The 23,903-nt window shown below is 40.4% G+C and overlaps 1 protein-coding gene across 20 annotated transcripts in view; it reads left to right on the top strand.

Moving 5' to 3' along the window:
• LOC130173279 (protocadherin alpha-C2-like) overlaps positions 1 to 23,903 on the top strand; it is a 183,462-nt gene that overhangs the window by 99,612 nt on the left and 59,947 nt on the right. The window contains exon 1 of one of the 20 annotated variants that reach the window (XM_056382351.1): positions 276 to 3,060. The exons of 16 other annotated variants lie outside the window; for them this stretch is intronic. In XM_056382351.1, coding sequence (XP_056238326.1) covers positions 685 to 3,060 — 2,376 coding nt within the window. In that variant the 5' untranslated portion in view covers positions 276 to 684. Of the gene's footprint in view, positions 1 to 275; positions 3,061 to 5,322; positions 7,907 to 16,398; positions 18,922 to 20,295; positions 22,276 to 23,903 lie in introns of those variants that run through there. 3 more of the 20 variants (XM_056382345.1, XM_056382343.1, XM_056382367.1) reach the window with 3 other exon arrangements.

Raw genomic sequence — 23,903 nt, 5'->3', positions numbered from 1 at the left:
GTCATTATCGAGTGTCTCTATAATTATTCTGAGTTTATAATCAGGATAATTATTGCTTTTTCTGTCAATTTTTGAGTTTCCTGTAATATTCTTTTGGTTGAGCAAATGGATAATACCCCCCTTTTCTCTTCTTTCGCTGTATCATTGACCGTATATTGAAAAGTTTTTTGCCTAAACATTACATTTATTTCAAAGATGCAAACATGCCAATCATAAACAGACGTGTTTCCCCTCATTTTCGAATACAAGAGACGTTGCATATTAGTAGATAATAGGACCCGTTAACTCAGTATTTAAAAAAAAAAAAGCAACATGGTATGTCTTTCAGTCCGATCTGAAACTGGCCATTTTGTACTGAGCAATAAAAAGAGATGATTTGTGAAAGGACATTACATGTTCGGCTGTATTCCCCCTGGTTTGAGATGTAATTAGTCCACAAGACCATGATGGGGCACTATAGACCATAATACGGATAGGATTTCATTAAAATGTCTAGGCCACTCCCAGCTTAAGAGCGTCAGAGTGTCTTGTTGGGCTCTTACACAAAGAGACGCAGAAGCACAGAGAAAAGGCTGGAGCACAAACAGCAGTATGGACAAATTCTAAGAGAAAGAAACACATTTTCCTTTGATACTGGACATCGGTTGGACTTATTCCTATGTTGGTCACACATCAGATTGTATTATGTCTTCAAATAACTGGGCTCCTGTGGTGGCATACGTGTTATTTGTGTTGCTGGGCTGTTACTGGGAAGCGGTGTCAGGGCAGCTCTCCTACTCCATATCAGAAGAGGTGAATCCGGGGACTTCCGTAGGAAATTTAGCCAAGGATCTCAACCTTAGTATCGATGATCTGGAGTCTCGTATGTTTCATATTGTTACCGGATCCAAGAGAAAATTTTTCGAGGTAAATCTTAAAACTGGTCTCCTCTTTGTTAATGACAGAATAGACAGAGAGGAGCTCTGTGCGAAGGCGACGAAATGCACAGTGAGCGTGGAGGCAGTGATCAATGCTCCACTGAAGCTTTATCGTTTAGAAATAAATATTCTAGATGTGAATGATAACTATCCGTCTTTCAGTGCTAATTCACAAAGTATTGAAATAGCCGAAAGCACATTACCTGGGTCTAAATTTCTTGTGTTATCGGCCTATGATGCCGATGTAGGAAAAAATGGGATCAGCACATACAAGCTAAACCAAAATGGCCATTTTTCATTGTTAGTGAACAAAGGAGAAAGTGTGTCTGCAGAGCTCATCCTCCAGAAGCCATTAGATCGAGAAAAACAGCCTGTAATTAAACTCACATTGACTGCTGTAGATGGTGGGACACCTCTGAAATCCGGAACATCACAGATAATAATCAATATTTTAGACGTTAATGATAACATCCCACTGTTTACCAAATCACTGTATAAAACCAGTATTAGTGAAAATGTGCCGCTTGGTACCACAGTAATAACAGTAACGGCGACAGACGCTGATGAAGGTCCAAACGGGGATATTTCATATTCACTCAGCAGCAAAGATCAAGACCATGTTTTGCAAATGTTTCAAATTGATGAGCACACAGGTTTACTGACAGTTAAGGGAAAGATCGACTTTGAGGATCACCCGGCTTTTGAAATCCGGGTGCAAGCTAGTGATAAAGGCTCTCCTCCAATGGCAACACAGTGCAAAGTACTAATTGAAGTGTTGGATTTAAATGACAATACGCCTGAAATATCTGTAACATCACTTACTGACACAGTTAGAGAGGATGCAAAATTAGGAACTGCTATTGCACTTGTGTCAGTCCTGGACAGAGATGGGGGTAAAAATGGAGTAGTTCATTGTAATATTAAAAATGGCAGCCCCTTTAAATTGGAACCAAATTATAAAAACTATTATTCTTTGGTTGTAGACGGAGAACTAGACAGAGAGAGTGCTTCACATTATAATGTCACCATCTTAGCAACGGATGACGGAATCCCAGCTCTCATGAGCAGCAGGGATCTTACCATTCATGTTTCCGATGTCAATGACAACTCCCCTAGTTTTTCAGACACTTTGGCCAATGTTTATTTGAAAGAAAATAGTCCTGTTGGAGCCGTTTTAAAAACAGTATCAGCATTTGATGCAGATATCGATAAAAATGCCCAGGTAAGCTATTCCATTGTCGAAAGTAATAATAACTCATTGCCACTCTCAACAATGGTGAACATAAATTCGGAGACAGGAGATATAGTCAGTCTTCAGTCATTTAACTTCGAGGAGTTAAAAACGTTTCAGTTTAAAGTTCAGGCCACAGACTCTGGTGTTCCTCCGCTCAGTAGCAACGTGACTGTGAACATTTTTATCCTGGATGAGAATGACAACAGTCCTGCAGTTCTCTCGCCCTATTCTGAGCACGGCTCCGTTAACAGTGAGAGCATCCCCTACTCTGCTGAAGCGGGATACTTTGTGGCAAAGATCAGGGCTGTAGACGCAGACTCTGGATACAATGCACTGCTTTCTTATCACCTCTCTGAGCCCAAAGGAAACAACCTCTTCAGGATCGGAACCAGCACCGGGGAAATCAGGACAAAAAGGAGAATGAGTGACAATGACTTGAAAACTCACCCCTTGGTGGTCTTGGTTTCTGATAACGGAGAACCCTCCCTGTCAGCTACTGTGTCTATTGAGGTGGTGGTGGTTGAGAGCACAGCTGACATCCAGACTCAGTTCAGACATGTGCCCATAAAGGAGGACAGCTTCTCTGATTTAAACCTGTATCTGCTGATGGCCATTGTGTCGGTGTCAGTGATTTTTCTACTGAGCCTCATCAGTTTAATAGCAGTCAAATGCCACAGGACAGACGGCAGTTTCAGCAGGTACAGTGCCCCAATGATCACCACCCATCCTGACGGGAGCTGGTCTTACTCTAAAGCTACTCAGCAGTATGACGTCTGTTTCAGCTCAGACACGCTCAAGAGTGACGTAGTGGTTTTCCCCGCACCGCTTCCGCCTGTAGATGCTGAGCTGATCAGTATTAACGGAGGAGACACTTTTACCAGAACTCAGACTTTACCTAATAAAGAAAAGGTAAGAATACAATTGCATTAACTGTTTAATACTGCACTGTTTCTATGTTGAGAATTGGAGACAAAATTTCGCAGTTGTGTTATTTTAAATGGCTATCTGTTGTGTAACTAATAAATAAGCTTAATTCTATAGTTATTAACAAAGTAGGCATATAGACAGAGTAGGTTAAGAACTTCTAAACTGTGACCCGCTGTCTAGCCTATTTGTCGCTGGTTTTCTCATCTAAATTACTGTTGATTGCATATTCATTATTTTCTATGTCGGGGTCAGTTATTGCTACCATGTGTATGGGTATATTTACAGACATCTGGTATAATGTTGAATATTAAAGTATAGAATCTCATTACAAGTATAGGAATAGTTACATTACCCTACTTGTTTGAAATGGGCTTTTCCCTTAGTCATGGTCTGGCATTTACACTGAATTCTGTCTAAGTAAGTGAGAATTAATAAAGTTAAAATAATGGGGGAAATGAATTCGTAGTTTAAAATTGTCACTGTAGCTGTGCATTTGTTAGTTGCTTTTAAATTTCAGTCATTATAGCGGCTGATTGGTATTCGAATTGTGTGTCGCTATCCGTGGTGCTGAATGCAGATTTTTAGACTTACTTGCAGTTCGCTCAACATATTGCAAAAAAACAAAACAAAACAAAAAACACATTTAGCCTATGTGTTGTTTTCCTTAAATACATTTACAAATCTCTTTTGTACTAACTGTTGAATAGTATGTCAAAGATTTCACAATCTATATTCAAGAAAACTGTTAATGTACTCTCTGCAGTCACTTTAGTCTTAAGATTTAAAAAAAAAAAAAAAAAACATTGGGACGTGTATTTCTTCTTTTAACTCGTTGTCACTGCCATAAGGATTTTCCTTTCAATTTTTGTCACTTTATAAAATAGCCTTTATTATACAGAACACTTAGGTCATTTAATCTACCTTGTACTGATCATTGGGTTTAACCTTCCTATTCATTTTTTGACCCTCTTGTTTTTGGAACTGATTCATGCTTAAGGAGAACTGACAATAAATAATACTTTCGTTATTATACTTAATGTAGCATGTAGTTATGAGAAATGTCCACATGGGAACACTGCAGGCGATCACATTTGGACGTCCTCTTTGGTGGTTTAGGGCTCCTCCCAGACTCAGCGTATGATGAATCTGTGGGCTTTGTTACAAAGAGAGATCGTCTGACAAAAAACGGTCGTCTTTTTTGGTTGTCAAAACGCCAAAATATTTGTTTGGAATATGTCTTTCCTGATCTTGATATAGTAGTGGCTGTAAAATATTGTTCAGATTTGCTTAGATGCTCCAGAACTTCAGGGTCTGAATGTGCGCGGCTTGTTATCTTTAGAACATTAAGGTCTAAGTGAAGACCGTGTTGCAGTGTTTCATATGAGCAACTGTATATGAACACATTTACATACTGTATATCTCATTCAATGTTGAATACTACAGCGTTTCAAAGGTCTCATTAATCGTTTTCAAGGTGCCTGTGTGGATTTAATAGCTGTCGTCATTACGTTTGTAATCAAAAAAGGTACACCACCTTTTATGATTACAAACCCAACTGACAACAGCTATTAAATGCATATATTTACCCAAACATATAGTTTAATAAGAAAAAGGCTGGAGCTTAGAATGTTTAGGCTTATTATTGCACTATGTCTGAAAGGAAATTACATGCAGTTTTGATTAGTGAAATCATGGTTTTCTGAGACATAGGTGAGGGAAAAGGTGACAGTTAAATAGACTTGACGTTTGAAAAGGAAGATGTAAAATTTTGGGATATATATAGGTCATTCTCTCACTGTCATTCTTCGGAAAGATAAGCTATATAAATATAACCTATATTTTGCTTCTCTATTTGCTGAGAATGATGCTTGTGCGTATACGGGTGGTGAGTAATTGTTAACGTTGTGTATGCGATGTTTTTATGAATTTTGTATTTATATCTAGTTTGTTTTATGTTTGCAGAACAGTTAAGTCATTGTTAAGTCATCAGTTGGTCAATTATTAGCATTAACTGTAAATTAGTTTCAGGACAAAACAAACTTGCTGAAAGACATTAGTGGGATGAAATGATAATTCATATTGACCATGTACTGTAGAAGTTCATATTTGGCTGTTTCATGGGCTATAATTATTATGATCTTTCTAATACTGTAATGTCTAGATGTTGAATGTAGTTCTTACAAGTGTCCACATGAGGACATTGTTGACCATCACATTTGAACTTCGCCCTTAGTGGTTCTGGGCTCCTCCCATGTTCAGTGGATGATATTTCTCAGGAGATTGAAACAAAGAGACTGTGAGGGCGAAACAGATCTGTGCAACGACCATTTCTTATTGAACAGTGAATATGGCGAAAAACCCTCATCTTTTATTTGGTGATTCTTTATCATTTCCTTATTTTGGTCAGTGACTGGGCGAATTTCTCTTTAGACGTTTCCCGATGTATGGAATTATGAAATTACCAGGCAGAACGCGCTCTGTGTGGATCTATCTCTTGTTCGTGCTGCTGGATTTTTACTGGGAAGCGGTGTCTGGGCAGCTCTCTTACTCCGTCTTAGAGGAAGTAAATCTGGGAACTGTTGTCGGAAATATCGCTAAAGATCTGAACATCAATGTCCAGGATTTGGAGTCCCGCATGTTTCAGATCGTTGCTGGGTCAAAGACAAAATATTTCGAGGTAAATCTAAAGACTGGTGTCCTCTACGTTAATGAGAGAATAGATCGAGAGGTACTCTGTGGTGATGAACCACAATGTTCACTTAGTGTAGAAGCAGTTATTAATAATCCATTAAAACTGTATCGGATTGAAATTATAATCTTGGATGTGAATGATAATTCTCCATCATTTCTCAGCACATCACAGGTTGTAAACATTACAGAGAACACAGCAGCAGGGGCTAAATTCCCCCTGCATCCTGCTCATGATGCAGACGTCGCTAAAAATGCTGTTAACACCTACAAGCTTAGTCAAAACGAACACTTCTCGCTGGCTACGATCAAAGGAGAGACTGTCACTCCCGAATTAGTGCTTCAGAAAGTTTTAGACAGAGAAAAAAAGTCTGTGATTCGACTCACACTGACTGCCATTGATGGAGGAACTCCTGCTAAATCAGGGACTATGACTATAATAGTGAATGTATTGGACATTAATGATAACCCACCTATATTTAGCCAAACTCTTTATAAAGCCAGTGTTTATGAGAATGTGAAAATAGGCACATCAATGATAACGCTAAACGCCACGGACTTAGATGCAGGTCAGAATGGACAAGTGCAATATTCATTCAGTGAAGTAGGCCGAGGGAAACAAACTGATCTTTTTGCTATCGATGAAAAAACGGGGACTGTAACAAATAGAAAGAATATCGACTTTGAAGAGAACAATGCTTTTGAGATTCGAGTCCAAGCCAGTGATGGGGCAGTTTTTCCGATGACCTCGCATGCAAAATTACTTATTGAAGTTTTAGACGTCAATGACAATGCCCCTGAGATTTCAGTTACATCATTGTTAAACACCGTGAAGGAGGATGCTTCCATTGGCACAGCTATTGCGCTTGTTTCAGTGTTTGATAAAGACGGGAGTAAAAATGGGATGGTGAACTGTAAAATTTCCAACAACGTTCCTTTCAAATTAGAATCAAACTATAAGAATTATTATTCATTGGTGGTTGACGGTCCTCTTGACAGAGAGAGCACATCTCAATACAATATTAGCATCACTGCTACTGACGAAGGAACCCCACCTCTCTCCAGCACGAGTGTTATTACTGTGCACGTCTCAGATGTAAATGATAACAAACCTCTGTTCACGGAAATAATAATTAGTGTCTATGTGAAAGAGAATAGTCCCATAGGAGCCGTTATAAAAACCGTTTCAGCAACTGATGCTGACATGGATCAAAATGGTCAGGTGAGATATTCATTTTTACATGACAGTAACTCAGTGCCTCTCTCGACAATGGTAAACATTAACTCAGAAACTGGAGATATAGTCAGCCTGCAGGCATTTAACTACGAGGAGTTGAAAACGTTTCAGTTTAAAGTTCAGGCCACAGACTCTGGTGTTCCTCCGCTCAGCAGCAACGTGACTGTGAACGTTTTTATCCTGGATGAGAATGACAACAGTCCCGCGGTTCTTGTGCCCTATTCTGAACACGGCTCCGTTAACAGTGAGAGCATCCCCTACTCTGCTGAAGCAGGATACTTTGTGGCAAAGATCAGGGCTGTAGACGCAGACTCTGGATACAATGCGCTGCTTTCTTATCATCTCTCTGAGCCCAAAGGAAACAACCTCTTCAGGATCGGAACCAGCACCGGGGAAATCAGGACTAAGAGGAGAATGAGTGACAATGACCTGAAAACTCACCCCTTGGTGGTCTTGGTTTCTGATAATGGAGAACCCTCTCTGTCAGCTACTGTGTCTATTGAGGTGGTGGTGTTTGAAAGCACAGCTGACATCCAGACTCAGTTCCGACATGTGCCCATAAAGGAGGACAACTTCTCTGATTTAAACCTGTATCTGCTGATCGCCATTGTGTCGGTGTCAGTGATTTTTCTGCTGAGCCTCATCAGTTCAATAGCTGTCAAATGCCACAGGACAGACGGCAGTTTCAGCAGGTACAGCGCCCCAATGATCACCACCCACCCTGACGGGAGCTGGTCTTACTCTAAAGCTACTCAGCAGTATGACGTCTGTTTCAGCTCAGACACACTCAAGAGTGACGTAGTGGTTTTCCCCGCACCGTTTCCGCCTGTAGATGCTGAGCTGATCAGTATTAACGGAGGAGACACTTTTACCAGGACTCAGACATTACCTAATAAAGATAAGGTAAGAATACACTTGCATCAAGTATTTATTACTGCACTTTTTATAAGTTGAGAATTGGAGGCTGAATGTCGCTGTTTTGTTATATAAGGACCTGCCAACTGACAGGTAGCCAAGACTAAATTTGAAATAAAGTTTAGGTAAAAAAAAAAAAAAATCAAGTATAAGAGGAGCAGATTGATATTATTATCCTCTAAACAGTGGCTTGCTGTGTAGGCTATTTGTCGATGGTTTTTGTTGACTGCTTATTTGTGATTTTAATGTGCAGGTCATTTCTAGTACACCATATGAAGGAATATATTTACACACATTGTGCTTAACATTAAAATATAAGATCTGATTACAAGCAAGAGAATAGTTATATTCAGTACTTATTGTAAAACTGACTTTCTACTATGGTACGGTCAAGATACTGCTTTGGCATTTGACTGCTTTTTAAATGATACAGAATCAATATTAAGTAGTACTCGTTATTGTTGAATTTATAGTTTAATTTTGCTACTGTAGCTGCTCATTTGTTGAAGGTTTTGAAATTTCAGTCATTATAGCGGCTGATTTGTATTCTACTTGGGAGCGACTATCCGTGGTGCTGAACACAGCTTTTAAAGTTACCTGTGATTTTCAAAATGTAATGCAAAACAAAACGGAGTTGAAGTGAAAACATTTCTTTGAATAGACTTGCAAATCTCTTTGGTAATGACTATTGAAAAGTATGTTAGAAATTTCACAATCCATCTTCAAGAAAACAGTTTATCTACTCTGCAGTTACTTTACACTTAAGTTAAAAAAAAGTCAAGGAGTGTATTTATTCATATAACTTAATGTCACTACTGTTAGGCTTTTTCTTGAAATTTCAGTCAGTGTATAAAACAGGCTTAATTATAGCAAATACTGTAGTCATGTGATGTAAATTTTATTAATAGGTCGGTGGAACGTTCTTGTCTCTCCTTTGCCCCTGAATTTTTGCACTTCCTTCGCTTTCAAGGATAACTGAGAATGTTTCCTACTTTTCCAACATTATTATATTTGATGTAGTATGAAATGATGAGAAATGTCCACATGGGGACACTGCAGACCATCACATTTGTACGTCCTCTTTGGTGGTTTAGGGCTCCTCCCAGACTCAGCGTATGCTGAATCTGTGGGCTTTGTTACAAAGAGAGATCGTCCGACAAAGAACGGCTGTCTTCTTTGGTCGTTAAAATGCCGAAATATTTGTCTGGAATATTTCTTCCATGATTGTGATATCGCTGCTGCTGTCACATATTGTTCAAATTTGCCAACACGCTCCTTCTCGATGTATGGAATTATGCATTTATCGGGCAGGACGGGGTCTGTGTGGATCTATCTCTTCTTAGTGCTGGTCGATTGTTACTGGGAAGCGGTTTCTGGGCAGCTCTCTTACTCCGTCTCAGAGGAGGTAAATCTGGGGACTGTTGTCGGAAATATCGCTAAAGATCTGAACATCAATGTCCAGGATTTGGAGTCCCGCATGTTTCAGATCGTTTCTGGATCAAAGACAAAATATTTCGAGGTAAATCTAAAGACTGGTGTCCTCTACGTTAATGAGAGAATAGATAGAGAGAAACTCTGCGGTCATGAACCAAAATGTTCACTTAGTGTAGAAGCAGTTATTAATAATCCATTAAAATTGTATCGGATAGAAATTATAATCTTGGATGTGAATGATAATTCTCCATCATTTCTCAGCACGTCACAAGTGATCAACATTAGTGAGAGCACAGCAGCAGGGGCTAAATTTCCCCTGCATCCTGCTGACGATGCAGACGTTAGTAAAAACGATGTGAATACCTACAAGCTTAGTCAAAATGAACACTTTTCGCTGGCAACACATAAAGGAGAGACTGTCACTCCTGAATTAGTGCTTCAGAAAGTTTTAGACAGAGAAAAGCAGTCTGTGATTCGACTCACACTGACTGCCATTGATGGAGGAACTCCTGCTAAATCAGGCAGTATGAATATAATAGTGAATGTATTGGACATTAACGATAATCCTCCTATATTCAGTCAAACATTGTATAAAGCGAATGTTTATGAGAATGTGAAAATAGGCACATCAATAATAACACTAAACGCGACGGACTTAGATGCAGGTCAGAACGGACAAGTGTTGTATTCATTCAGTGAAGTAGGCCGAGGGAAACAAACTGATCTGTTTGCTATAGATGAAAAAACCGGGACTGTAACAAATAAAAAGAATATCGACTTTGAAGAGAATAATGCTTTTGAGATTCGAGTCCAAGCCAGTGATGGAGCTTCCTCACCAATGACCTCCCATGCAAAATTACTGATTGAAGTTTTAGACGTCAATGACAATGCCCCTGAAATTTCAGTTACATCATTGTTAAACACCGTGAAGGAGGACGCGTCCATTGGCACAGCTATTGCGCTTGTTTCAGTGTTTGATAAAGACGGGAGTAAAAATGGGATGGTGAACTGTAAAATTTCCAATAACGTTCCTTTCAAATTAGAATCAAACTATAGGAATTACTATTCATTGGTGGTTGACAGTCCTCTTGACAGAGAGAGCACATCTCAATACAATATCAGCGTCACTGCTACTGACGAAGGAACCCCACCTCTCTCCAGCACGAGTGTTATTACTGTGCACGTCTCAGATGTAAATGATAATAAACCTCTGTTCACAGAAAATATAATAAGTGTCTATGTGAAAGAGAATAGTCCAGTGGGAGCAGTAATTAAGACAGTAACTGCAGCTGATGCTGACATGGATCAAAATGGTCAGGTGAGATATTCATTTTTACATGACAACAGTAACTCAGTGCCTCTCTCGACAATGGTAAACATCAACTCAGAGACTGGAGATATAGTCAGCCTGCAGGCCTTTAACTGCGAGGAGTTAAAAACGTTTCAGTTTAAAGTTCAGGCCACAGACTCTGGTGTTCCTCCGCTCAGCAGCAACGTGACTGTGAACGTTTTTATCCTTGATGAGAATGACAACAGTCCCGCGATCCTTTCTCCATATTCTGAGCACGGCTCCGTTAACAGTGAGAGCATCCCCTACTCTGCTGAAGCGGGATACTTTGTGGCAAAGATCAGGGCTGTAGACGCAGACTCTGGATACAATGCGCTGCTTTCTTATCACCTCTCTGAGCCCAAAGGAAACAACCTCTTCAGGATCGGAACCAGCACCGGAGAAATCAGGACTAAGAGGAGAATGAGTGACAATGACCTGAAAACTCACCCCTTGGTGGTCTTGGTTTCTGATAACGGAGAACCCTCCCTGTCAGCTACTGTGTCTATTGAGGTGGTGGTGGTTGAAAGCACAGCTGACATCCAGACTCAGTTCCGACATGTGCCCATAAAGGAGGACAACTTCTCTGATTTAAACCTGTATCTGTTGATCGCCATTGTGTCGGTGTCAGTGATTTTTCTGCTCAGTCTCATCAGTTTGATAGCTGTCAAATGCCACAGGACAGACGGCAGTTTCAGCAGGTACAGCGCCCCAATGATCACCACCCACCCTGACGGGAGCTGGTCTTACTCTAAAGCTACTCAGCAGTATGACGTCTGTTTTAGCTCAGACACGCTCAAGAGTGACGTAGTAGTTTTCCCCGCACCGTTTCCGCCTGTAGATGCGGAGCTGATCAGTATTAACGGAGGAGACACTTTTACCAGGACTCAGACTTTACCCAGCAAAGAAAAGGTAAGGGTATATCAAGTAAACAAGTAAATGACCTTCTTTTGTAGAGTTGTGATTTCTGCTCTTGCAGAGTAAGGTAACGAGAGATTTTCCATCTGTCCTTGTTTTAATGAGTTTGTGTCTGTGGATTTACTTTTACACGTTTCAGTTCTTTTTACCCAAAGGTGTGTTCCAATAGCGACATCATATTTTCTCGTTTAGGCTTCCGAAAACGTCATCATTGCGTTTAATTTACTTAAATGTGACTGAAACGTAACATAAAAAACCTTTAAAAAAACATGTGCTTCAAGTCACATTCAACACTCGAATAATTGTCATACTCAATGTAATCTAATTAAATCAGTCACATCTATCAACGTTTACTTTCACTGCTTATAATGTGCAATGAGCATGTTACTTGAGAAAAACAGTATCACAAAATGTATTAGTGTGAAATTGATGTTTTTACATACTTGCTTTTAATAATACTTGACTGGGATTTCGTTTGAGAGAGTTCAAAGACTAAAATCAATGTCAAACAGTTCTTAAATACATTGTAGTTTTCCTAAAAACAATGGAGATAAATAGTTTCAGTCATTTAATTTGCATGCAAGCATTGGTATTCACATGTTTTGTCAACAACTGTGGAGTTATGCACTACTTTCTTGTATAAAGTAGCCGATAAAACATCGCTGTTCTAGTGCTGTGGTCGAGTTTTCGATGCAAATTCGAAGCAGTAAGAAAGGGAAAAGCAACACAGTTGTGATAAGTCCTATGCTTGCTGACTTGTGAATCTCTTTTTTTTTAATTCATTTTGTATACAAATAGCCATCTAATGTTGGGTCTGCAAGGCCTTTGTCTAAATATGTTTAAACAATTTACAGCTTACTCCTCCAGTTTACTTACTCCCACAGTATTTTTTTTATTTCGAACAACCATCATTAAGGTCTTCTTACAGGCCTCGTCAGCGGCTCTGTGCTTACCAAGATGCATTAGCATGATGATTAGTCTATTGTTCTGAAATACATGGTGGATACATTATGTGACAGTATGACGACATGTCAGTACACCCAGAAATTAAGCAGCTGTTGTTTTTGTTGTTTAATCACTGAAAAGAGTAATATCAATTCTTGGGGCTTCTCTCAAAAATCAGTCTTTGCCTGTTTATTTGAAAACATTGTAGTTATTTCAAAAGGCCATGAGGTGACACTCTAGACCATAAAACCGCCAGCAGCTCGCTGTTGTGTAGAGGGCCCTCCCACATTCAAAAGATCACCATTTTTGTCAGTGCTTTGTTAGACTGAGACGTAAGGCGAAGGGAGATGTATATATGAGTCGTACTGCCACATAGTTTGGTCTTTCAAACGATTCTTTGGTTTTAATACGCGAAAGGCCATCGATATACAGATCTATGCTTTGTTGCTGCTGTATGGAATTATGCAGCTGCCGGGAAGAAAGACCTCTATCGGGATATATCTAGTGCTTGTTGTCTTGGAGTATAACTGGGGAGCAGTATCAGGGCAGCTCTCCTATTCCGTCTCAGAGGAGGTAAACCTGGGGACTTCTGTTGGAAATCTCGCCAAGGAATTAAATCTTAATGTACATGATTTGGAGTCACGTATGTTTCAGATCGTTACTGGATCAAAGCGAAAGTATTTCGATGTAAATTTGAAGTCAGGTTTTCTCTACGTCAGTGAACGAATAGACAGAGAAGAGCTCTGTGCGAAAGCTGCAGAATGTACAATAAATGTAGAGGCTGTGATTAATAATCCACTGAAGCTTTACCGTGTTGAAGTGAATATTCTCGACGTGAATGATAATCCGCCCTCTTTCAGTGCCAAATCACAAACTATCGACATAGCAGAGAGCATATTGCCGGGAGCAACATTCCCTCTGCTGTCGGCCTACGATGCCGATGTAGGGAAAAATAGTATTAACACATACAAGCTAAATCCCAATGAATATTTTTCTTTAGCAGTGCACAAAGGAGAGAGTGTGTCAGCCGAGCTAGTCCTTCAGAAATCATTAGACAGAGAAAAACAGGCATTAATTAAACTCACACTGACTGCTGTAGATGGAGGAACGCCTCCAAAATCAGGGACATCAGAAATATTAATTAATGTTCTTGATAACAACGACAATATTCCAGTTTTTACCAAAACATTGTATAAAACAAGTATGACGGAAAATGCACCACTTGGCACTACAGTCGTGACAGTGACTGCAACTGACGCCGATGAGGGTCTAAACAAAGACATTGTATATTTGCTGAACTCAAAAGACCAGGACCATGTCTTGGACATTTTTGAAATTGACTCGGAAACAGGAATAATAAAAGTTAAAGGGAAAATAGACTTTGAAACAAATCCTGCATTTGAAATCCGCGTGCAGGCTGCTGACAAAGGCCAACCTCCATTAACAGCCCAGTGTAAAGTACTGGTGGAGGTGGTGGACCTAAATGACAATGCCCCTGACATCACGGTGACGTCACTGCTCAGTACAGTGAGGGAGGACGCTGAAATCGGTACTGCCATTGCACTTGTTTCAGTTCTTGACAGAGATAGGGGGAAAAATGGTGAAGTAAAATGTGAGATATTGAATGCGGTTCCTTTTAAATTGGAGACAAATTATAAAAATTATTATTCACTAGTTATCGGTGGAGATCTAGACAGGGAACTAATTTCCCACTACAATATCACTATCAAAGCTTCAGATGAAGGTAGGCCCCCTCTCTCCAACACCAGCGTGGTTATTATTCAGGTTTCTGATGTAAATGATAACATACCTCGGTTTTCAGAGACTGTAATTAATATGTATGTGGAAGAAAATAGTCCAGTTGGAACGGTTTTGAAAGCAGTATCTGCAACTGATGCTGACATTAGTGATAATGGTCGGGTGAGCTACTCATTAGTCACTGATAATAACTTTGTGCCGCTGTCTACTATGATTAACGTCAACTCCGAGACAGGAGATATTGTCAGCCTGCAGTCTTTTAACAATGAGGAGTTAAAAACATTTCAGTTTAAAGTTCAGGCCACAGACTCTGGTGTTCCTCCGCTCAGCAGTAATGTGACTGTGAACGTTTTTATCCTGGATGAGAATGACAACAGTCCCTCGATTCTCACGCCATATTCTGAACACGGCTCCGTTAACAGTGAGAGCATCCCCTACTCTGCTGAAGCAGGATACTTTGTGGCAAAGATCAGGGCTGTAGACGCAGACTCTGGATACAATGCGCTGCTTTCTTATCACCTCTCTGAGCCCAAAGGAAACAACCTCTTCAGAATCGGAACCAGCACCGGAGAAATCAGGACTAAGAGGAGAATGAGTGAGAATGACGTGAAAACTCACCCTTTGGTGGTGTTGGTTTCTGATAACGGAGAACCTTCCCTGTCAGCTACTGTGTCTATTGAGGTGGTGGTGGTTGAAAGCACAGCTGACATCCAGACTCAGTTCAGACATGTGCCCATAAAAGAGGACAGCTTCTCTGATTTAAACCTGTATCTGCTGATCGCCATTGTGTCGGTGTCAGTGATCTTTCTGCTAAGCCTCATCAGTTCAATAGCTGTCAAATGCCACAGAACAGACGGAAGTTTCAGCAGGTACAGCGCCCCAATGATCACCACCCATCCTGACGGGAGCTGGTCTTACTCTAAAGCTACTCAGCAGTATGACGTCTGTTTCAGCTCAGACACGCTCAAGAGTGATGTAGTGGTTTTCCCCGCACCGTTTCCACCTGTGGATGCGGAGCTGATCAGTATTAACGGAGGAGACACTTTTACCAGAACTCAAACTTTACCTAATAAAGAAAAGGTAAGAACATTTGTATTAAATATTTCTCATCATTGCCCCTCATACTGAACACTAACTAAGGACAACAAATCTTTTTTTGTCATGAATGTATTAGAAGTCTCTAGTTGTTGTCTTTCTTACGTTGATATAGGCCTGCGGTACATATGTTGTTGCAATATCCTCTTTTTGTTACCAAGCCCTCATTTAGATTTGTATGTCGCTGTCTGTGGTGCTGAATGAAAGTGTTTCAATGTGTTCTGCCTGCAAACCTCACCACATGCAGAAAATATATTGTACAGGTACAGTATGTTCACAGTACACTGGTGCACAGTAAAACTGGTGTAACTTATGACTGTTCACTCAAAATATGTCACGTCAGTGTTTGTTTACCTTGTTTATGTCAGAGGTATGTTTGTCACTGTTCACAGACTTCATGCCTTAACCCCTCCTTCAGTATTTTATCTACTGATGAGGGACTTTTACAATGAGTTTTTATGGAAATCCCGACTTCCATCTATAACTTCATTTTATACTCCAAACTTGATTATTTAAGCTTGACTGCTTATATTATGCAAACTATATAGTCAGAAAGAAAACATATTTTCTCTTACGTCATTAAAACAAAAAAATTGCTAAATTCCAACTTTAGAGATACTGTTTAACTTGAGTCAGACGTGCAGCCTTAATTTCGACGTTTAATATCCGTTCAAAACATTGGTGTTTGGATAATTTCATAAAACAACGTAACAGCACATTCTATACTACAGCAACTTTTAATGCACTTAAGTGTGAGGCTGACAATATATTATGAAATGAAGGCTATTGTGTGTTTTTAAGGCATCAAAATCCTTCCAATAACTCAATGATGCCGTATAGAGTTATGCGTTTATCTGTATTTCTAAATAAGGGATTCCAAGTGTGTTTGTGCAGTTTATCACAGTTACCACACAGTGACGCTCTAGACCGTGACACTGAAATGTTGAGGCTCCTCCCAGAATAACAACGGAGTGACTTTGGATTTTCATCACAAAGAGGCACGAGAGGAAAAGGGACAGCATGTTGGATTATTTGTCTTAAAAAATATAAAAGTCGAAATAGTCCTGCCTAAAATTTTATCACATCTCATTTCGCAGTAGAAACGCCGTTGTGGATGTATGCTTTGTTCTTTCTCGGCGGAATTATGCCTTTACGGAGTAGCAGGGTGTCTATTGTTACATATCTGGTGCTGGTGTTGTTGGATTGCTACTGGGAAACGGCGTTTGGTCAGCTTTCTTACTCTATTTCAGAGGAGGTAAACACTGGAACTAATGTCGGAAATATCGCCAAGGATCTAAACCTCAATGTGCATGAATTGGAGTCCCGTTTGTTCCAGATTGTTACAGGATCTAAGAGGAAATACTTCGACGTAAATCTAAAGACCGGATTTCTGTATGCCAATGAACGGATCGACCGAGAGGAGCTTTGTGTAGATGAACCTAAATGCACTGTTAACGTAGAGGCTGCGATAAACAACCCTTTAAAGCTTTACCGCGTCGAGGTAGAAATTAGAGATGTCAATGACCATTACCCGTCTTTTAACACAAAAACACAAATACTTGACATTGCAGAGAACACTTTGCCTGGATTTAGATTCGCGTTATCTGAGGCAACCGATGGTGATGTGGGTAAAAATGGTGTTAGTGCGTATAAGCTCAGTCCAAATGAATACTTCAGTCTGGCCACACACAAAAGAGGGGAGAATATATCTCCAGAGTTAGTGCTGCAGAAAGCCCTAGACCGGGAGAAAAAGCCAAATCTACAGCTCCTGTTAACTGCGGTAGACGGGGGATCTCCATCAAATTCAGGCACATCAGAAATTGAAATAAATGTACTAGACAACAATGATAACGCACCAATGTTCAGCAGCACTCTGTACAAAGTTAAAATATTTGAAAATATTCCGATTGGTACGGCGATCTTCACCTTAAATGCGACAGATGCTGATGAGGGCACAAACAGTGAAATAGTCTATTCTCTTCGTAATAAGGATCAGGACCATATTCTGGATATTTTCAAAATTGACCCTGACACAGGGATCATTTCAGTGAAAGGTAAAATCGACTATGAGGAAAGAAAAGCTTTTGAGATCCGGGCAGAGGCTAAGGACAAAGGCCAGCCTCCTATGTCTGCTCATAGTAAAGTGCTGGTAGAAGTAATAGATGTAAATGACAACGCTCCTGAAATCACTGTGACGTCACTGCTCAACACAGTGAATGAAGACGCAGGTGTAGGTACGGCTATTGCACTTGTTTCAGTTCTGGATAAAGACAGTGGAAAGAACGGTGAAGTAAACTGTGAGATCTTAAACAAAGTTCCGTTCAAATTAGATACAAATTATAAAAACTACTTTTCTTTAGTGGTTGACGGGCATCTAGACAGAGAGGTAACGCCCCACTACAATGTGACAATTTCAGCTACAGATGAAGGGAGTCCTCCTCTTTCGAATACCAGTGTCATTACTGTTTACGTTTCTGATGTAAATGACAATGCGCCATATTTCCCAGAACCTGTAATAAACATTTACGTGAAAGAAAACAGCAAAGTAGGAACCATTATTAAAACAGTGACTGCAACCGATGCTGACATCAGTAACAATGGCCAGGTGAGCTACTCGTTTTTAGACAATAACAGTAAATCTCTGCCCCTTCCTACATTGGTAAACATTAACTCAGAGACGGGAGATATAGTCAGTCTTCAGTCATTTAACTTCGAGGAGTTAAAAACATTTCAGTTTAAAGTTCAGGCCACAGACTCTGGTGTTCCTCCGCTCAGCAGCAATGTGACTGTGAACATTTTTATCCTGGATGAGAATGACAACAGTCCCGCGGTTCTTGTGCCCTATTCTGAACACGGCTCCGTTAACAGTGAGAGCATCCCCTACTCTGCTGAAGCAGGATACTTTGTGGCAAAGATCAGGGCTGTAGACGCAGACTCTGGATACAATGCGCTGCTTTCTTATCACCTCTCTGAGCCCAAAGGAAACAACCTCTTCAGAATCGGAACCAGCACCGGAAAAATCAGGACTAAGAGGAGAATGAGTGACAATGACCTGAAAACTCACCCCTTGGTGGTGTTGGTTTCTGATAACGGAGAACCCTCCCTGTCAGCTACTGTGTCTATTGAGGTGGTGGTGGTTGAAAGCACAGCTGACATCCAGACTCAGTTCAGACATGTGACCATAAAGGAGGACAGCTTCTCTGATTTAAACCTGTATCTGCTGATCGCCATTGTGTCGGTGTCAGTGATCTTTCTGCTGAGCCTCATCAGTTTAATAGTTGTCAAATGCCACAGGACAGACGGCAGTTTCAGCAGGTACAGCGCCCCAATGATCACCACCCACCCTGATGGGAGCTGGTCTTACTCTAAAGCTACTCAGCAGTATGACGTCTGTTTCAGCTCAGACACGCTCAAGAGTGACGTAGTGGTTTTCCCCGCACCGTTTCCGCCTGTAGATGCGGAGCTGATCAGTATTAACGGAGCAGACACCTTTACCAGGACTCAGACTTTACCTAATAAAGAAAAGGTAAGCTGAGTGATTTTCATTTAATTTCATTATTTTTTTTGTAAATTTTTGCATAATGTGCAAAATTGCTCTAAGTCTTATAAACATTTTAAGTTAATGCTAATTATTTTTCAACTTTGCCTACAGATATTTATGATGTGCAGCGATTTTCACATACTGTTATTAATTTAAAAAGGTTGGTTACTCAGACACTTGTTGTTGCCTGTACGCCCCTGGCTAATTCTTTTCAGCCAAGTACCGATCCTCTATTTGTGGCTTTAACTAGCAAGTTGGCAGGCGAATTAATGAGTGTGGACTCGGGATACTTTATATGGTTTAAGATCTATTTCAGTACAGCAACACTAAAATCTTGTCACTGGCTTTTATGGTAGCCTATCTTTTGCTGTCTCTTGAGCAATGACACGAAATGCATTAAAAATGCATTGAGCCGCTGTCCCTGGTGCTGAAAACATCTCGTCTTCTGTTATTTCACTGATTCGGCTGCTGTCCATGTGGCTGATATGTTGCAGGTTATATTCCGTGTCCTAGTTTTTATTAACTGAATACAAAGGCCATATGAAATAACTACATAAATAGATTATTTGTTAATGAAAACAAGAAAAAAATATTAAACTGCAAATTTTATTCTATGAACAGTCTTCCAAAATCAATCCATTAATTGTAGTAGTTTATTCAGCATAGTCTTTACTCTACTTGATATATTTGGGCCGTCTTTCTATTCAAAATTGTCAGGAGATGTCGCTCGAGACCATGCAAAAATCATTTGTTCAGTGTTTAGAAACTCCTCCTCTATTGATGACAAAACACGTAAACGTCATCATCTGGCAGTGCTTTGTGGAGATAGCGTACAGACTAATGAAACCCAAAAGGGAGAGGACCGTAAATCAGAATGGATACATAAAAAAGCAACTTTTCATTTTTCGTGGATAGGCCCACAGGCAGAAACCAGGAGTCGTTGCTTTTGTCTAAACAACGATGGCTGCTTGGGAACAATGGGATAACATAGGGGGTCTGCTTTTCACTCTGCTTTGTCTCTGCGACTGGTCCGTGGCTCAAATATCCTATACCATTTCAGAGGAGGTGGACAAAGGGACGGCAGTGGGGAATCTGGCTAAGGATTTCAATCTCAATGTTCAGCGATTGGAATATGCGGGCCTTCAGATTACCTCTGGGTATACCAAACGCTATTTTGATATAAATCATGAAACTGGAGTACTTTCCGTTAGCGAAAGGATAGATCGGGAGGAGATTTGTCCAAATACGGTAAAATGCTCTTTAAACATAGAGGCCCTAATGAGTAACCCTCGCAGCCTCCATCGAATTGAAGTTGTGGTTAATGATATTAATGACAATGCGCCTTCTTTTCTAGAGGAAATATCTACAATAGATATGTCTGAATCGTCATATATCGGAGAGAGGCATCCCCTACCGATTGCTCATGACGCAGACGTCGGGGCTAACTCGGTGAAGACTTTCAAATTAAACCCAAATGATTATTTCTCTTTGGATATACAGAACACTGGTGATCAGAGTGTGTCCGCTGAGTTGGTGCTGCAGAAGCCATTAGATCGAGAAAAACAGGATGTTATTGAACTCACGCTGACTGCTATAGATGGTGGAAAACCTCCAAAAACGGGGACGTTACAGATAAAAGTTAATGTACTGGATGTAAATGATAATTCACCCGTGTTCAATAAACCTCTCTACAAGGTCCAAGTGGTTGAAAATACAAATATTGGTACAACGTTATTAACGCTGAATGCTACTGATTTAGATGAAGGTGTTAATGGTGAACTTGTATACTCTTTCACAGAAAGTGGTCGTTTAAACCCTAATGATAAATTTGCCCTGAATGATAATACTGGAGTAATAACTGTAAAAGGAAATATTGATTATGAGGAAAATCAAGCCTATGAGATTCGTGTTCAAGCACGAGATAAGGGCACTCCTCCTCGCAGTGCACATTGCAAGGTTTTATTTGAAGTTATTGATGTCAATGACAATGCTCCAGAAATATCCGTGTCATCACTCATGAGTCCAGTGAAAGAAGACACTGAAATAGGCACAGCTGTTGCTATGGTGACTATCACTGATAAAGATGGAGGCAAAAATGGCCAGACAAACTGTAAGTTAACAGGATCCGTGCCATTTAAGTTAAAATCAAATTATAAAAATTATTACTCCTTGTTGGTTGACGGGCCTCTTGACAGAGAGCGTGTTTCCCAATATAATGTATCGATTACAGCTACAGATGAAGGAACTCCCTCTCTGTCGAGCATAAGCATCATTACTGTTCAAGTTTCTGATGTCAATGACAATCCTCCTAGATTTCTGGATTATCATATTAATATTTATGTGAAAGAGAACAGCCCGGTTGGAACTACAATGCATGCACTGACGTCGTTAGATTTAGATTTAAATGAAAATGCTAAATCAACTTATCACTTAATTAGTAGTTCTCCAAAGACCACGCAGATAGCATCGATGGTTAACATTAACTCAGAGACAGGAGATATTGTCAGCCTGCAGTCTTTTAACTATGAGGAGTTAAAAACATTTCAGTTTAAAGTTCAGGCCACAGACTTTGGTGTTCCTCCGCTCAGCAGCAACGTGACTGTGAACGTTTTTATCCTGGATGAGAATGACAATAATCCAACAATTCTCGCGCCATATTCTGAACACGGCTCCGTTAACAGTGAGAGCATCCCCTACTCTGCTGAAGCGGGATACTTTGTGGCAAAGATCAGGGCTGTAGACGCAGACTCTGGATACAATGCGCTGCTTTCTTATCACCTCTCTGAGCCCAAAGGAAACAACCTCTTCAGGATCGGAACCAGCACCGGAGAAATCAGGACTAAGAGGAGAATGAGTGACAATGACCTGAAAACTCACCCCTTGGTGGTCTTGGTTTCTGATAATGGAGAACCCTCCCTGTCAGCTACTGTGTCTATTGAGGTGGTGGTGGTTGAAAGCACAGCTGACATACAGACTCAGTTCAGACATGTGCCCATAAAGGAGGACAGCTTCTCTGATTTAAACCTGTATCTGCTGATCGCCATTGTGTCGGTGTCAGTGATTTTTCTGCTGAGTCTCATCAGTTTAATAGCTGTCAAATGCCACAGGACAGACGGCAGTTTCAGCAGATACAGTGCCCCAATGATCACCACCCACCCTGACGGGAGCTGGTCTTACTCTAAAGCTACTCAGCAGTATGACGTCTGTTTCAGCTCAGACACGCTCAAGAGTGACGTAGTGGTTTTCCCTGCGCCGTTTCCGCCTGTAGATGCTGAGCTAATCAGTATTAATGGAGGAGACACTTTTACCAGGACTCAGACTTTACCTAACACAGAAAAGGTAAGACAAATGCACCTATCTCAGATGTTTCCCTCGTAGTATTCTCAAATCCATGCATAAATGTTGCCAGTGTGATAACCATACGTTTTTTAGTGGGTGGCTTTCTACTCGTACCTTATCGTTTTGAAAATTTTAATTTGGTTTTTGAAAAGTTTTCCTTGAGACAGAAATATTGCTGGACCCAGTGCTGTGCCTGACTATGTTTTAATCGCAGTTTTCTTTTCACTTTTTTTGAGAAACTACTACGGGTAATAAACCGGACTAGCCTTTTGGGTAGCTTTTTAGTTCAATTTATCAACATCAATTGTGAAAAATATGAAGCCTCTCTTGGAAATACAAGCTGCTTTTCCATACAATTTATATTAATGTAGTTGCGGCATCTCTCCACGTAGTGACACTATAGACCGTGACCCTGAGGGTTCCTATGTAGTATTTTCACGCTCCTCCCAGTTTTAGAAGACGATTTTGCTCTCCAGTCCTTGTCACAAAGACAGAACGACAGGACCAAGGGAAGGGCCGTTTTATCCACCTGTATATATACATTCATCGCAGCACGTAGTTGTATTTTGTTGTGCTTGTAAAATTAATGACGGAGTTTTCTTGCATTGGATCTGTGTTTAAAATCACCTTATGGAATTATGCCTGCATCCATGACGACGTCTATTGTTTCCTATCTGGTGCTGGTGCTCGTGCTACTGGAGTGTTGCTGGGAAGCAGAGTCTGGGCAGCTTTTCTATTCCGTGTTAGAGGAAGAGAATCCGGGGACATCTGTTGGGAATATCGCCAAGGATCTAAACCTCAGTCTTCAGGACTTGGAATCTCGTATGTTTCAGATCGTTAGTGGGTCAAAAAGAAAATATTTCGAGGTAAATGTAAAGACTGGTGTCCTCTACCTTAACGAAAGAATAGACCGAGAGGAGCTCTGTGCAAAGGCAACAAAATGCACAGTTAGTGTAGAAGCCGTAATAAACAACCCTTTGAAGCTGTATCGCTTGGAAATAAATATACTAGATGTTAATGACAACGATCCGTTATTCACGGAAAAGTCCCAAATTATAGACATAGCAGAGAACACTCTACCTGGAATGAAATTCGCTTTGTCGGAGGCTATTGATGCAGATGTAGGTAAGAATACAGTCAATGCGTTTAAATTAACACCAAATGAATATTTTTCTCTGGCTACAATCAAAGGGGGAGAAAGTGTGTCTGCCGAGTTAGTTTTACAGAAAACGTTGGATCGAGAGAAACAGGCTGTGATACATCTCACGGTGACTGCTATTGATGGAGGCACTCCACCGAGATCCGGCACGTCAAAGGTCACTGTACACGTTTTAGACATAAATGATAACCCCCCAGTGTTTAACAGTCCCTTGTACAAAACTCGAATATTTGAAAATACCCCAGTTTGGACAACTGTGATCACACTAAATGCAACTGACGCAGACGACGGGACAAACGGTGAGATAGTGTATTCCTTAAGAAGTAAAGGCCAGGATCGTATATTAGAGATTTTTCATATTGATTCGATAACGGGTGTTATAATGGTCAAAGCTAATGTCGATTTTGAGGAATATGCAGCATTCGAGATCCGTGCAGAAGCAAACGATAAAGCTCAGCCACCGATGTCT

Source organism: Seriola aureovittata, chromosome 8 (assembly GCF_021018895.1).
Source record: "Seriola aureovittata isolate HTS-2021-v1 ecotype China chromosome 8, ASM2101889v1, whole genome shotgun sequence".
NCBI lineage: Eukaryota > Metazoa > Chordata > Actinopteri > Carangiformes > Carangidae > Seriola > Seriola aureovittata.
Note: the sequence above shows the minus strand (reverse complement) of the source record. Positions and strands in the feature narration are given on the sequence as shown.